Source organism: Lissotriton vulgaris, chromosome 1_1, assembly GCF_964263255.1.
Source record: "Lissotriton vulgaris chromosome 1_1, aLisVul1.2, whole genome shotgun sequence".
NCBI lineage: Eukaryota > Metazoa > Chordata > Amphibia > Caudata > Salamandridae > Lissotriton > Lissotriton vulgaris.
The window spans coordinates 1,063,547,783-1,063,563,552 of record NC_141685.1 but is presented as its reverse complement, the minus strand read 5'-3'; the positions used below and the strand labels follow the sequence as shown (position 1 = coordinate 1,063,563,552).

At 48.4% G+C, this 15,770-nt stretch overlaps 1 protein-coding gene across 1 annotated transcript in view; it reads right to left on the bottom strand.

The window, feature by feature from the left end:
- Nucleotides 1-15,770, bottom strand: part of CARD10 (caspase recruitment domain family member 10) — a 288,602-nt gene that overhangs the window by 107,018 nt on the left and 165,814 nt on the right. Inside the window, exons 9-10 of the mRNA XM_086963072.1 lie at nt 14,229-14,372; nt 8,018-8,048 (exon numbers count right to left, since the gene is read on the bottom strand). Of these exons, the coding sequence (XP_086819198.1) occupies nt 8,018-8,048; nt 14,229-14,372 (175 nt within the window). The remainder of the gene's footprint in view (nt 1-8,017; nt 8,049-14,228; nt 14,373-15,770) is intronic.

Sequence of the window (15,770 nt, the reverse complement as noted above, 5' to 3'; positions counted from 1 at the left end):
ACCACCGTCCCAACCGAGCCTGTGCCGCCAGTGGCTCTATTGCCAAAGCAAATAGGAACAGGGAAAGTAGGCAACCCTGTTGCGTCCCACGAGCTACCGCACATCTGGGGGAAATTATTTGCCCTACCTTAACTCATGCCACCTCTGAGGAATATAATACTGCCGTCCATCTCACAAACGCCTTGCCCAGCCCAACCTTTTATACAAATACGTCCATTCTAGGCTATCAAAGGCCTTTTCTATGTCTACAGAGAGGATTGCCACCCCGGGCGAGCCTTCACAAGCTTCCCCCAAGACCCTCAACAGTCTTCGCACGTTAGTAGCAGTATTACTGGTAGGGATAAACCCAGCCTGGTCCTCATGCACCAGGCTCGTCATATGCTGCATCAGGCGCAACGCCAGGATCCTACTAACGATCTTATAGTCCGAGGACATAATTGAAAGAGGGCGATACGCCGCTGTGTCTGTGCTATCCCTCCCCGGCTTCAATAATGGGATGATGAGGGCCTCCCGCATCGTCTCCGGTAGCTGTCCTATTTCCTGCGCCTCTCCATAGACCTCTAAAAGCCTTGGTGACAGTACGTTCATAAATTGCAAATAAAATTCAACTGGTAACCCATCCACCCCCGGGGTCTTATTCCGTGCTATCTGTTTAATGGCGCTTCTTATCTCCTGAAGGGTAATATCCCGACCCAAATGTTTCGCCTGGTCCTCATCTATTTGTGGAAGCGCCACTTCTCCCAAGAATGACTCAATTTCAGTGTCATCTGCCATTAACGTACTCTCGTACAGCCTCTTGTAATACTTCCGGAACTCCTGCATAATCTCCCTTTGAGTATAGACCATGGTGCCCTCACCCACTCCTAGGGCCAAGATCGGGGAGCCCCTCGGTATAGGATTTGCCAACCAGGCCAGCAGTGTCCCTGCCTTATCGCTCTCTAGATACTTCCTATAATCGAAGCAGCGGAGCCTTTCTACCTCCAGGGCCAGCTTCTCCTTGGTCTCTATAACTTCTATCTGAAGTTCCAGCCTCGCCTGTTCCGCTAACCTCAACCGTCTATCCGCTGTCTCCACATCCTGTAGCAGGGTTTTCCTTACTCCAGCATACTTACTTATGCATAACCCCGGACCACAACTTTAAAAGCTTCCCACTCCACCGCCCTAGTAGTAGCAGTTCCTACATTCTCGGTGAAGTAGTGTGTTATCCCCACTTCTACTTCTCTGCGAAACACTAGATCATCTAGTGTCTCAGGGCGCAGTCGCCATGTGGGAATTGCAGCTTTGTCCCTCGTCCAATGTAAGGTAATTAACAATAAGTTATGATCAGACAGAGTCCTCGTGAGGTATTCAGAGTGGGTCACAGAGGACACTACCGATGGGGAGCACAGGATGGAGTCCAGCCAAACATGAAGCTCATGCAACGCAGAGAAATAGGAATAATCCCTATCTTGCAGGTGGTGCAACCTCCACACATCTACCAAATGCCACCTAGCCTGCCAATCAACCCTATACTTGGACAGCCTATGAACTGGAGACTCTGCCAAGGGGGGGTGAGACCTATCCATGAGTGCATCTGCAATCAAGTTGAAATCCCCTCCCAATATTATTGGGCCTGCCAGGAACTGCGCTAGGGTGCCGGACATCCGGTCCAGAAATCGCGCCTGGTCCACATTAGGAGCATAAATACTACATAAGGTTACCGCTCTGCCATATAGGCGCCCTTCGACCGCAACTAATCTGCCCTCCCCATCTATCCTGTGTTTAAGCATCTGGAAGGGGACCCACGCCCTGATCCAAATCAGTGCCCCCTTCGCAAACGCTGAATAAGTCGTGCTAAAAATCTGGCCCCTCCATCTACGCTGCAGCGCTAAGCCCTCTGCCTTTGTGAGGTGCGTTTCTTGGAGCAATGCTATGGGCACCCCCCTCCTGACCAAATATGCATGAACCTTGTGTCGCCTTGTCATCGAATGTAGTCCCCGCACATTCCAAGTAGTACATTTCAAATCAGGTACTGCCCCCATTATCACATTGCAATTTCTTCCTCCTTCCATTGACATTGCCTAACACACCGGTGACTCCAGAACCCAACCCCGTCCCCAACACCCCCTCCCTTCTTCCCCACCAAGAACAGGTCCTAAAACAAAACTGTTAGTCCCCATCTAAACCACGCCTTAGGGCTTCAGGGGGGGTCTGGTGCCAACTGGTGACCGCTCTCTCACATATATTAACTCTGTTGAGGTCCCCCTATAATTCCACGCCTGCCACCCCACCCGTGTGCCGGTCTTCAAGTTAACAAAGCACCACAGTACGAGGACTTTACCCACCTCGGGCCGCCACCCAGCATTCCCTCCCCGTTCGCCATTCAGCGCCAGCACTCTGTCACAGCCTCATACAAGATCCATTTGCAATCCAGTCCGCCACTCTCCGGTCCTAGCATCCATAAATACAAACTATCACTCATCCATGAGTCCATCTGCTGTGGCCGGGGTGACCTGCGGCATCCGAACACTTCCAGCCTCCGACGTCTCTGTGTCCGACCCCTTTTTTTCTTCCTCCGTGTCCGTACCCTCCGGGGACTGCAAAGTGTGACTGCTAGACAACGCTGATACTGCCTCCAGTGCATCTTGTTTCCCTAGTTCGGTTTGAGCTTGAGATGGTTTCTGTACCTTCGGATGCCTATGGCGAAGGCGCTGAGATTTACGCTAGGGCAGCCCTTCAGAGAGTGCCTGCAATCGTTGCTTCATTCGATCCGCGCCAGCTCTGTAAGTTTCCAGCCACGCCCATGCGTCCTCTGGGGTGTCATGAAAATGAGTGCTACCATCAAGCATGATTTTCAATTTTGCGGGGAACAATAATGAGTATTGAATGCCTTCCGAACGCAGCTCCCTTTTCACTGATAGAAATGAAGTACGACGGCGCTGGATCTCCAGAGTATAATCCGGGAATATAGTCACTCTACCATTATCAACCTCATACTGCCCGTCTGTCCGCGCCCTCTAGAGCAGCAAGTCCATGTCCTTGTAATGTAAGAGTCTGGCCACCCCCGGGCGTGGGGGACGTCCCGGCTGCGGGGGCTTGGCAGGCACCCTATGTGCTCATTCCAGTGTGAAAAAGGAAGACAGGCCCTCCGTCGCCACCACCGTCCGCAACCACTGCTCCAGATACAGCACCATATCGGACCCCTCCACATTTTCAAGAAGCCCCACCACGCAAATGTTGTTTCTCCTATTGCGGCTTTCGGCATCCTCTGCATGCCTCTCCAGCGCTTGAATGCGGTTCAGCACGACCACCATCTTGCTCTCCAATACCTTTTGGGCTGGCGCTACCTCCTGCAATGTCACTTCCACTTGCTTTACCCTGTCCACCAATTTGGAATGGTCTGCCCTCAACAGTCCTAGCCCCGTTGCTACTTGCGCAATGTCCGTTTGGTGGGCTGTTCGGGATTTCGCTATTGCCGTTAAGATACGATCAAAATGTTGTTGCAGCTGCGGGTCCTGGGCCTCCAATTCACCCTGGGACTGCTGCTCGCCCTCTGGCTGCTGTGCTGCTCCGCCCTGCTTTCCTCTTGGCTTCCCCATGGTCCGTGGCGCGAGACAATAGCAGGGTGGTAGTGCGTTCGCCTCTACCACTCAGGATCCCAGATCCGCACCGCTTCTTTCTGTGGCCCCACAAGTTCCCAGGTGCAGTGCCTGCCAGAGAGGGCCACTCCCAGTCACCCAATAGTACAGCTTGAGGTTCGCCCACTTCCATCCACCACTTGAGGGCATTCAGCTACTCACAAATCCAGGCTCCCCCACCTCAAATTGGAATTGAAAGGCCCTTCTCCTGGCCACTGCAGCATCAGGGTGGTGCAGCCATGGCTCGGCATCCCTGGGCCTCAAAGCTGCCCTGCCGTGCAATCCACAGCCCAGCTCAGCACATTCTTTTCTCCTGGTAACCAGAGTAGTCCACTTCCCACCAGTCTATGTTCCTCCTGCCAATAGGTGCCGACCGGGGTATCCCCTCTCCTCCAGCACAGCAGCTGCATGCACTTGATCTACTGCTGCCCTGTCCGCCAGGTCATCCTCATAGGGCAGTAGCACTAGCCCCCCTCTTTGATGCGCTGCTTGCCGTCGTCCGGCGTGTTCTGGGTCACCGGGGCCCCTCTTCCAACTGGTGCCCGTGTGGTAACTGGGGCCCTTCTTATCACGACCCCCAGCCAATTGCTCCTCAGCATCGCTCAGCCGGGCTGCAGCTCTCAGCCCGCGCCCTCACCCGCGTCAGCCCCAGCTCGCAGGTCACCGCCGCCCCGACCGCCTCCGCAGCCGAGGGTCACAAGACAGGCCGCGCCCCACTCACCGGGACAGACAGGTAGGCAGAGGGTGCCCCTGCTCCCCGCTCTCCAATTCTGCTGCTTCTGGCCTCTGTTTGACCGCGGGGGGGGGGGGCTGAATCCAAGCCTCCGGGCCATCGATCACTCCAAGCCTGCAGGTTGCCGCCCCAGCACCCGCCGAACCGGTCACTGCAGATCCGTTGTGGCAAAGAGTCACCCCGAGCGTGCTCTGCGCGGGCACCGCTGCTCCACTCCGCTTTCTCGGATCCTGGGCGCCGCTCCTCCTCAGCTCCAGTGGTTGTGGCGCTGGGCGGTCGGCAGCTTCACAACACCGCCGCCGGAGGCCCAGGCGCGCCTCTGCAGCCCGCCGCCTTTTTGTGCCGCCTCCTCGTCTTACGACTCGGGTCGCTCGGAAGCCCCGGAGCCCCCACAGCACACCCTCCTGATCACTTCCTCCAATGAGTCCTGGTGCCGCTGGCGGGCAGATAGGGCCTCTTTATGTCAGGATTTCATGGGGACCGACTTGGAGCTCGGCGCTCACACAGCCAGCTCCATCGGCCTCCAAGCCACGCCCCTAACTAATTTGTATTTTGTTTACTTATTAGATGGGGTAAATCTATCTACTGAGCAAATCTAGCTATGTGCATAGAACGTGATCAGCATTGTGTAATAAATAATTTGCTTTCACATTATTGAGTTGTTTTTGATGGTTTTGTAGATATTGTCTAACCTAGCCTAGGGAAGAGTTAAAGGAACATTTATGCTGATAAATAGGTTTCTATTTCTGCATGGTAAAAAGGATTTGGTTTTAGTTTGATATTTGCCCTTACAAGAATCAAGTCAATAGTAAGACCCTAACACTACACTTAGAAAAGTATGCAATTTCCCAGTTTGTAAATTTAAGGAACTGGGGTGCAATGGACACTTGATTTTGAATTCATTTTAAATTAACTGTTTTAATAAATAATTACTCCCAGGTCCCGCCAGGCCGAGTCCCATTCATTACTGAATGAGATACCTATCTCGCAGAGAGATAAAAAGAACTAAAGGAATACTGGAACACTACTCAAACCCCTCCCAGTGGGAGTACTTAAGGCATACTTACTCAGCATTCCTTATTCTGTTCTTTTTTCTGTCTGCCGACAGAATGGGACGAGGAATACGAGTGCTGCTCCTGCGGGGCTGGAGTGGTGTCTGTAGAGGCTAGGTGCCATCATCTCAGCAGGGCAGGGGTGATGGTGTGGGGAAGCTCATCTCCCAGGTTACTGGGCTACCAGGTAGTCCTGCGGGCATTATGGCAGAGTTCGTTTGGGCAGGATGTACACTCTGCGCAACCAGGCAGTTTCTGTATGGCTGTGCACTGGGTCGAGGGTATCTTGCGACCTCCGTCCACTCGATGTGAACCAATACAACTTCCGGGTCACATGGTGGCACAATGGTAAGAATCTGCAGTGCTGCCTAGGAGATGCTCTTCCTGATATGTTGCTGGTTCTGGCACTGGAAGGGGAGCGGGGCCAAAGGAGCGCGGGCGGTGAACGCTTCATGGGTAGCCTGACTTCTCCCTGAGATGTGCTGGAGGCTCTGGCGTGCCGGGGGCTGAAAGCGGGCCTGTGCGTACCATTGTCAGCGTCTTCTGGTTGGTTGGAGGTGGTGGACACAGGCAGCTGTTGGTCCCAGGGTGCCTCCGTGATGCTTTCCTGGAGCTTCATGCTGGGTAAAGGCATTCTCTGTAACTATTGGAGAGTACGCATAAGCCCATGGGGCACCTTGACATGGGGAATGCAGATTTGATGGTTGCTTTTTCCTTCGGGCCGGTTCGGCCATTCCACCTCCTGCCCCATCCCCTTTACCGGAGTGCCTCAGCAGTTGAGGTGTCTGCTGCAGGGATATGTGGGTTTATGGATTCAGGTCCCGCTGGACCCGCTAGGCTAGGCCTTCCAGGGTTTACGCTCTGAGCATTGTTCTATTTTTTTTCCACGTGGCCTCTTTTTTCTGCACTTTGGTAATCGCTACGCTGGCGCTGGGGGAGAGGCTGCTTTTTGTGGCCACATGTTTCTGGGTGTTCCCTGGCAGGGATGTCAGTGGGTGGGAATGTTTATTCCTGCCCACTATAGATCTATGGAGAGGAGTCCTTATTGGTGGCTTCCGTTTTTGGGCAAGTGCTGGGGTGTGGCGTAGCCACTCTGGTCGTTGTCCTTGACTCCCCGGCCTGGATATCTCTCTGGTCTCCCTCTGTGCTTGGTTTGGGGGATGAGGCTGTGGGGTATCTGGGGTGCTTGCTTGGTATCCACTGGCGCCTGTCGTACTCTTTTATTCTGTTGTCTTAGTTTTGGTGCATTTTCTGGATGGGTGTGTGGGCTGTTACCCTTGATTTAGGAGTCGTGGTTGGTTTCCAGGGTCATGTCTGGTTCCGCTTCGGCTGCTTGTGCATTCGCTTTGGTGTGATGCAGAGCTGTTCTGCACAATGTTGGCACTGGTTTCTGTGCCATATCCGGCAATTTTTGCTGTTGCTCTGCTTTTTGTCAGGTGGTCTGGGATGTGGTGTTTCTTGAGGGTGGCATTTTGTTCTGTGGCTCTCCTTCCTTCTCTTTTTGGTGGGGGCGTCAACTACGTGTGGGCCCTGGGGTTCCTCGTTCTGCATTGTGCTTCCTTAGGGGATGTCTTTAGGCTCATGACTCTTCCTGCCTTCCTATTCTGAGTTCCCTTTGGTCCCGGTCTTGCCTTTTGGAGGCGGGCCAGTAGGTCCTGTATCTGGTCTAGTTTGACTTTGTTCAGGATGTGGCTGCTTCTCAGGCTGATTTTGGTTGAGCATCCTTTTCGGTCCTCTTCCGGGTGCCTGTTTGGACGCCATTTTCTTCCTTGGCTTTTTTCGCCTGCATTGGTTGGGTGCTGATTCCCCTTTTTTCTTTGGTTTGGTTGTTGTGGGATGTGCACTCCTGCCTGGGGTTTTGACCTGTGCTGCACCCTCACCTTTGTGCATTGTTGGTTTGGTGTGATGTCCTTTGCTGTTTTCGTTCTATATAATGTCAGGTTTCTTCTGGCTTGGGTATTCTCAATCAGTAATGAATGGGACGAGGACTGGAGTGACCAGAAGATAATGCCCTATTACTTACCGGTAATCTTCATTACTCCTGGTCCCCTTGTCCTTGTCCCATTCATTACGTCCCTCCCTCCCGGATGGCCTTCATATGTGGGGCTTGGTAGTTCAGAAGGAACGCTGGGTAAGTACGCCTTAAGAACCCAAGGTGGGTGGGGGTGTGGTAGGGGTCCAGTGTTCCTTTTGTTCTTTTTTCTGTCCACGAGGTAGATATATCTCAGTCAATAATGAATGGGTTAAGGATAACAGGTCAAGGAGTAATGAAGATTACCGGTACATAATAGGACAATAATTGTAGGTCAGATATCTAGAGTGTGGAAGGAAATGGGTGTGAAGAGAGGGGAGGTGCAGGTTAAAAAGAATCAGTGTGTGTGTAAAGATAAGAGAAAAAACACATGAGAAAGAGAGACACCAATAGAAGAATATGGAAGATAGAATAGGGAAGCCAAAGAATCAATGAGGGACAAAAAGAGTGAATGCAGGATAAAGAGAATAGGAGATAGCTAGGAGAAAAGGGAGGAAGGGAGGAAATGGTGTAAAGAAGGGAAACATCTGCATTTTAGAAGACAAGTTGTAATGTTGTCACCCAGCTCGTAGCATATTCTTACCTAGTAAATCCAGGCTTCTTGATCTTCCTTCCTGGTACATGCAAAGTAGAAAAGGCAAAAAATTACTTACAGATAATTATGTGAGCAGCATTGAAACATCATACTTCTGTCAGGACTGAACTGCCCCCCTTGAAGGTATTTACTTGTATCCAGAAGGGTTATGGCACTCCTTAGCAGGGCTTTACCTCTCCCCAGAAGTACTTTACCTCTTTGCCAGGAGGGCAGGGCTTCACTTCTCCCCAGCAGGGCTTTACCTCTCCACCAGCAGGGCTCTATTTCTCCTCTATCAGTTGTTTAGCTCCCTCTAGCAGGGTTTTTCTTCTCCCATAGAAGTGGGGTATCTCTCAACAGCATTGCTTTAACCCCCAACAGCACTTTAGCTATGCTCAGGTGAAATATACCTCTCCCTTAGCAGGAGTTTCCGATTTCCCAGAAGGGCTTTACCTCTCCATCAGCAGGGCTTCCCCATTCCTTCAGCATGGGCTATACCGCTCCCTATGAGTGGTTTATCTCTCTACACTAAAACCCAGAATTTACTTCTATCATAAGGGGCCTTGCATCTTCCTGAGCAGAGCTTTACCTCTCCTTTAGGAGGAGTTTACTTCTCCCTCTATGTAGGCTATACCTCTCTGCCAAAAGCGAGACTAGAGAGCCGATAGCGAGCTGCACCAGGTAGCTTCAAGAATGACGCAAGATGGCCCCACTGCCAGAGGAAAAGATGGTAAAACGTCACATCTGTAAGGGTGACAAAGGGCCAGATAAACATACCTTCAGAATAGCAATTTGCAAATATTAAAAAAATTCCGCATTGCTATTTGATAATCACTTTTCTAAAAGTATGACATTTTTCTTTTTAAATTTGTGATTTCTAGTGGGTTGCAAATCGACCTATCTCGTGGATAATAATGAGGTAGGTCGTAATTTGCGACCCACTAGGAATCACTGCCATCATAGAGATGACGGCCTACTTGGGTCCTTTACTGGTCGCACACCTGTTCCATCACAGGTGTGTCACCCTAGGCACAAGCATCGGATGCTGGGTTCCAGCCTTGATAAACAATATCATTCTTCCAGCGGTTTATATCATTAGTAATCTTTAATTCTTATTTTCACCAATTCATTTACATTGATTTCCATTTAATTCATATTAGGCGTCGACATAAATTATTCCAATGCATTTCGGTGCAATCTGCACCTTCATCAGGGAACGCCTGAAAATTAAACACATAAACATTTTCTGTAATCAAACTCTTCATCTCTATCTCATAAACTCACACAAAATCATATTAATTCATCATATACAACTTAAGTCTGGCCTACTTGGGTCAGCAGATCTCCATATCTGTGATTGCTTTTTAGGTCTCGCTTAGACAGAGCATGCACTGTCTTTTCGAGACATTTTGCTTACTGTAATTGGGCCTGGAGCCCACCCTTTACTTACCATTGGTTAGGGAAACAGTTTTGGCTGTTACGCTACATCCTCTTCCCTGGCTTGCTTGCTGATATCAGATGGCAGATAAATATGTTTACATTGCTGGTGTTATTTCGTATTGCACTGGTTATTAAAAGCAAGAGTTTATATAAACTACAACACCAGCTATTTTGGGAAAATCCAAGGAAAAATGCACCTTTTAAAAGTAGCCCACACATTTTAATGCTATAATCATTCATTTCTTAAGTGCTGTATTTTATTTTTCCTACAGAAAGCTGCCTTATATTATTTACATTGTTAACATTTTGCAAATCAAGAATATCTGCACATTTTTTCAAAAGATTAAAAATGGCTAAAACCTTTTGAAATAACTGGGAAATATAACTTTGGCTAGGAAAAATATACAACGTATCTGACGCTGAAGTAACCTACGGAAACTTTTTCCTTTTAGACATGGCCGTTACATTGAACAGTGAACAAGGATTGAGACTTACTGCTTCCTGCAGAGGTTGAGCTGTGTGGCACCCTCCTGGATCCTCTCAGAGCAATCATGTTGCATGCACAACTGTTATTGCATTCTTGAGGCCATGGCAGAAGTTCTCAATATCAGCATGAGTTGGTTAAGGGCGAAGCTGCCACCGAATCCTAAGCATACAGGGATGAGCGTTTGGGGTCAGAAGCCAAAATATTAGCCTTATTCCTAAAGCTCTTTTGCTGCCGCTTTCTACAGCATTAGCATGCTGACTAGCTACAGGTGAGGCTCAAGTCAGAAATTTTGCATAAGTTCTGCCAGCACTGTACTTTTAGCTCCTTTTAGGAAATCTGAGCGCCCGCAGCAGTGAGCATCACGTGTTGCTATTAACAGCTGCACTGAGCCCATTTTAGGAACCGTATTATACTTGTGTATCTGCCTGACTACAAACAACCAACAGTCATTGTACTTTTGTGGTGGTTGTTGACCGCAGTTTTATTACTCCTTACATATGTCGTATTTGTACAACTCGCCTGGACACCTTCTTGGGGGCCGAGTCATAAATTATTATCATACATTATCATGGATTGGGTATCACTCAGTGTCATTTTGACATCATAAATCATGGGTCATAAATCTACGGGTATCATAAATCATTCTACCCCAATCGCCCATATTTTGTTGTCATAAATCACTCTGCCTGATCATCATAAATCAGCAGCCATAAATCGTGGTCATAAATCATTGGGAAGTTATAAATCATTCTGTCACAAATCTGTCATCATTTTGCTGTCATAAATCATTCTGCATGGGCATCATAAATCATCAGCCATAAATCATCGGCTAGCCATAAATCACTGATTTGTCTTTTGCTCATTTGCATCTCCGAGGGTCGTAAATCACCCAGAAAGCTTGTAGATTGTTCTTTGTTGTTTTCCACGCCCCTTGCGTGTGGGGGTAGCCTTTCCCCGGAGTTAGGCCCCAACTCACTACCTTGCTAGTCTCTTTTGTGCCTTGCCGTATGGCAGGGACTGAGCTGTGAGTGCCATCTTCGTTTCCTACCCCGATTTTTTTCAGGCGTACTCACCCAGCTGTGAGGCCTCCTAGAGTGAGTGGCTCTCCATCTACTCACCGCCATGTCGGTGTGTTTCCATAACCAAACCAATACCCTTTTGTTTCTGTCCCTTTTGGTTGAATTTGCGCTCTCTTTGCGCTATTTTTCTGTGAAGGTAGCTTCTTTCTGAGTTAGGCCCCAACTCACTACCTTGCTAGTCTCGTTTGTGCCTTGCCGTATGTCAGGGACTGAGCTGTGAGTGCCATCTTCGTTTGCTACCCCGATTTTTGTCAGGCGTACTCACCCAGCTGTGAGGCCTCCTAGAGTGAGTGGCTCTCCATCTACTCACCGCCATGTCGGTGTGTTTCCATAACCAAACCAATACCCTTTTGTTTCTGTCCCTTTTGGTTGAATTTGCGCTCTCTTTGCGCTATTTTTCTGTGAGGGTAGCTTCTTTCTGAGTTAGGCCCCAGCTCACTACCTTGTTAGACTCTTTTGTGCCCTGCCGTCCGGCGGAGGCTGGGTTGCGAGTGCCGTCTCCGTTTGCTGCCCCCTTTTGTTAGACCACTTCACTCAGCCATGATGCATCCCAAAGTGAGTGGCACCACTTCACTTAGCCGTGAGGCATCCCAAAGTGAATGGCCTTACTCCCACACACTGCCCGGTGTGTCTTCATAGTCAACCATTGTACCATTAGTTCCTTTCGTCCCTGTCAGCGCTGTGACACTGCTGTTGTAGGTGTAGGTGGGTGGGATTTGCAATTTGTTGGCGCTGCTCCCCCAGCTCCCTGATGTAAAGGTGAGCTGCCCTGGGGGAGCGTCGCTTTATATCCCCTCCCCACTTCCTCTCTTCCCTTTGTCCTTGGAAGGGGGGGGGGGAGAGGGCCTCAGGTGCGTTTCGCCATGTGGCATTTCCGGGCGGCGCAAACCAGTGCAAACCCGATCCATTCCTTGCGGGCTTTGGCAGCCGTTATGGCGCCGGCCCTCGAGGCCCCCTTCGATGGTGGCCTTTGCTAGTCTTGAAGCATGCCAGTATGCAGCCCGAGCAAGTCGCTGCTAGGGATGTAACACTAAATGATGCACCCGCCCTGCAAAATGTGATGAGGGGCTCGTCTTCTCCCAGATCTCACAGATGTTCATTGGTCTTGGGCTCAATGGGGTCCCACTGAAGGGTTGGAGTCCCCCTATGCTGCAGGGGGCCTTCTCGGAAAAGCAGAAGGACTTTCCCAAGAGTTTACCTATTTCTTCGTCCATGCCATTGCACACATTTTGCAAGGCATGCAATATCATAGGTTATGGGAGGTGAGGGTCCCCCCTACAAAACAAGTAACCCTGGGGCCCTTCCCTCATTGCAGGGGCTGCCGGGGCCTTAGTTGCGTCCCTGATTGCTGCCGACAGGATAAATCCATGCCTTGAACTAGCAATACAATGACTGACCAGCTCTGGGAGCTTGTAGACCCAGCTGAATTGGAATGACAACTATAACTCGGGGAACTTAATTATTTCAGATCACTAATTCTGCCCCAGCCCATCTATGTGCATTAGAGTTTTGTGTAGGGCTCTTGCATTAATAAAACAATGTTATTTAATTTTTCACAAATATCTTTTTGCATTTCAATTACAAAGGTACTTTGGCCAGTGACAGATCTTAAGCTTCGCAGCACTCTTACAGAAGTGTTCAGAATGCCTATCTGTTCTACTCAGACATTGTCCAAAAGACCCCAAGTCGATATAAAGCCATCACAAATGTTCACCACGTTCATCTGACTTATTGAACCATTTTATCCCCCCGGAACCTGACATTTTCTGAAACTCATTCATGGTTTCTATGAGTATCTAGAGTCTTTTGGAACGAAACGTCTAATTTTCCTTTACCATTGGCCCTTGTATCATGTTGGCCACAAATGGAAATAATCTTTTATTCTTAAAATCATGTTTAATTTATATTTAATTTAGGAATGCACCCGGCAACGTTAGCAATGATTAAACAAGAATACTTTACAACAATCAATGCTTCTACTTGTTGCACGGAATGTTGGATTTCTGGTTTATTTTCTACCTTAGCTGTGTGTTGGGAGTCAACCACATTGTTTAGCACAGCTTACAGATATCACATGGCAGGTAATTACATTGCTGACGTTATTTTTTTTGCACTGGGAAGATTGCATCTGAATTCATCCCCTTCTGACCTGTCCCTCTTTCTTCTTCGACAACTCACCACCTTGTCCCTGTTTTTTCCTCCTCCTCCCACACCTGTTCCTGTTTCTTCTCTCCCTACCCATCCCTGTCCCTGTTTTCCTAACCCCCCAGTAGACAAAAGAAAAAAGAATTACAATGCTTTTTTACCAGTCCTGTTATCCACACCATCCGCCCTCCCATTGACCACCCCCACCTGATTGCGAAAGCGCATAGCTCACCAATAGGCTAGTCCATGTTGGCTTTGCCAATGCTTGTTAATAGGGTGTTTTTTTTGTTTTGTAAGTGAAGCCTGTTTCCTTTAAAAGAAACAGGACTGCATTTAAAAAGAAAATGTTATGTTTTCTTGTTTGTTTGATGAAGAAAACGCAGTGGACAACTGCGTTCCTCTGCAACAAACATTTATTACATTCACAAAGGTGAAGGGGTTTCAAGGGGACCCCTTCCTATTTGCGAATAGGTTATCACTACATGCTTGTAATCGGTAAAGTATTAATGTTTTGTGACCAGAATTTGGTCGCAAAATATTAGGTTTAATTGGGTTTTTGGAAGGGTCGTCCCTTCCAAATACCGAATTGGTATTTTGTCGCACACCCAAATATTGATATGGTAACATGTTAAAGAATCGCAGTTAGAGCTTTAGACATACCAAAATGCTTTATTGTGGTTTCAAATGGGCCTATTCTGCTAATCGGCCTGTTTGCAAACTCAAAACAGCTTAGTCCATCTGGCCCAAAACTGCTTGCACCAGCCCCATCAATGATGTTAATGGGTATTACCTCTTCAGTTGTACCCCACCTTCAGGACAAATGCTCCTCCCAAAACAGCAGAGAAAGGCTTGTATCTGTGGACAGAACCTTTGAATGGCTCTATGTGATTTAACCTTTGTACATAGGGCCTTGACCTCAAATAGCAAGCAAGTATGATGTTTAAAGTGGTGCATTTTGGATAAATAACTTTTTCTTCAACGTTCTGAAGGCTTTGTAGTAAAATGTAAACTAAATGTGTGCCTGAGAATATATGTCTCCCACTGAGTGGCCTAATTTCCTTCTTCTTACCACTGGAGGGCGTCCTGACAATTTCTCAGAGGCCCATGGAACTTCGCCTGGCATCTCGCTGCTTTCCGGAATAGAGCCCAGATCGTCATGAGAGGTGAAAATATTGAGCTGATTCCTGCTGTTTGAGTTAGAGTCTGATAGTACCTGTGAGACAGAAAATAAATTGTAGTCTTTCACAAGTACTGCACAGATGTACAAAGAAGTCACACTTGGCCCTCTAGTGGAGAAGGCTGGTACTGTGGTGAAGATTACCTACCCTCGTGCACTGGGAACGGTGGCAAAAAGCGACAGAGCATCTGTAGAGGATATTACTGTTTCTCAAAAGAATGTAATGTAATGTAATTTGTACTTGTAAAGCTCACTAATACCCCAACTGGGGTGTCCTGGCGCTATAACACATACCGCTGTGGAACCCTTCCTGGCTTTTCCCTGTGAAATGTCCACTCCTGGGCACCGCCAAGGTGAAGCCAGGCATCCCAGCGCTGTTGGGGCCATTGTGGAGATTAAGCAAGCTATTGCCCAGAGTTGCAGCGTGGGACCCGTGATTAGAATAGGCACCGAGGTGAGAATTATCAGGTTCAGGGAAATTGAGCCCTAGACCGACTGAGGCGGGTATTGAACTCTGGTCCCAGGCCAGACCTCTGCATCAGGGTCTGCCGCTCTAGCCATTGAGCCACACTTCTCCACTATGAATTGGTATTACCTCTGGTGGAAAAAATTGGAACTTCACAATAGAGTTTGTTACAGATTCTATGTCTTATGGTGGTGCGATGCAGGTTTTTGGCCACAGAGGATCACAAAGTCTTGCCTGCAGTGAAAAAATATGCATTGCTTTCTGACTTAGATTTGAGATTGCAGCTCTAGAGGATCTTTCTAGGGTCATGTTTTGACCTCTTGTCATGAAAAGTTCACCTGCAGATGCTAACAATAACAATTACTCAAACAGTGGGAGAGAGTTATGCTATGCCATTTGTTGGTGAGATATGAGACTGCAACTGTAGATCAACAGACATTTTCACATTCTGCCCACTTTTGCTAGCAAGTGAAACTGCAAATATAAAATAGCGCCACATGTCTTACCACAGTGCATTCTTGCTCTGTGCTGCTGATAAGTATAACTGCATCTCAAGAGAATTTTAATATTGTTCCACTGCGACTTAGATTATATTCTGTCCACTGAAAGTGATAAGTGTAACTGCAGCAATAGATAATTTTCTGATATTTCCTATTGTGTGACCCTACTCTCAATTAATCAATCAATTAGGGTTGGTAAAGCGCAACTACTCACCTGTGAAGGTCTCAAGGCGCTTGGGGGGGGGGGGGGGGGCTGGCTCCATTGAGTGCTGGGGTTACCCAAAAAGCCATGTCAGGAGGTCCTTCTTGAACTGGTGTTTCACAAAGAGTGAGAACCCAAATATACCCTTGAGAGCTTGGGTAATTAAATGAAAAGGTAGGGGGGGCCTTCAAGGGATTTGATTTAGAGTAAAAGTTTGTGGTTAAGTTGACTCTGAGGTTAAAATTAAATAACCCAATGTATGAATC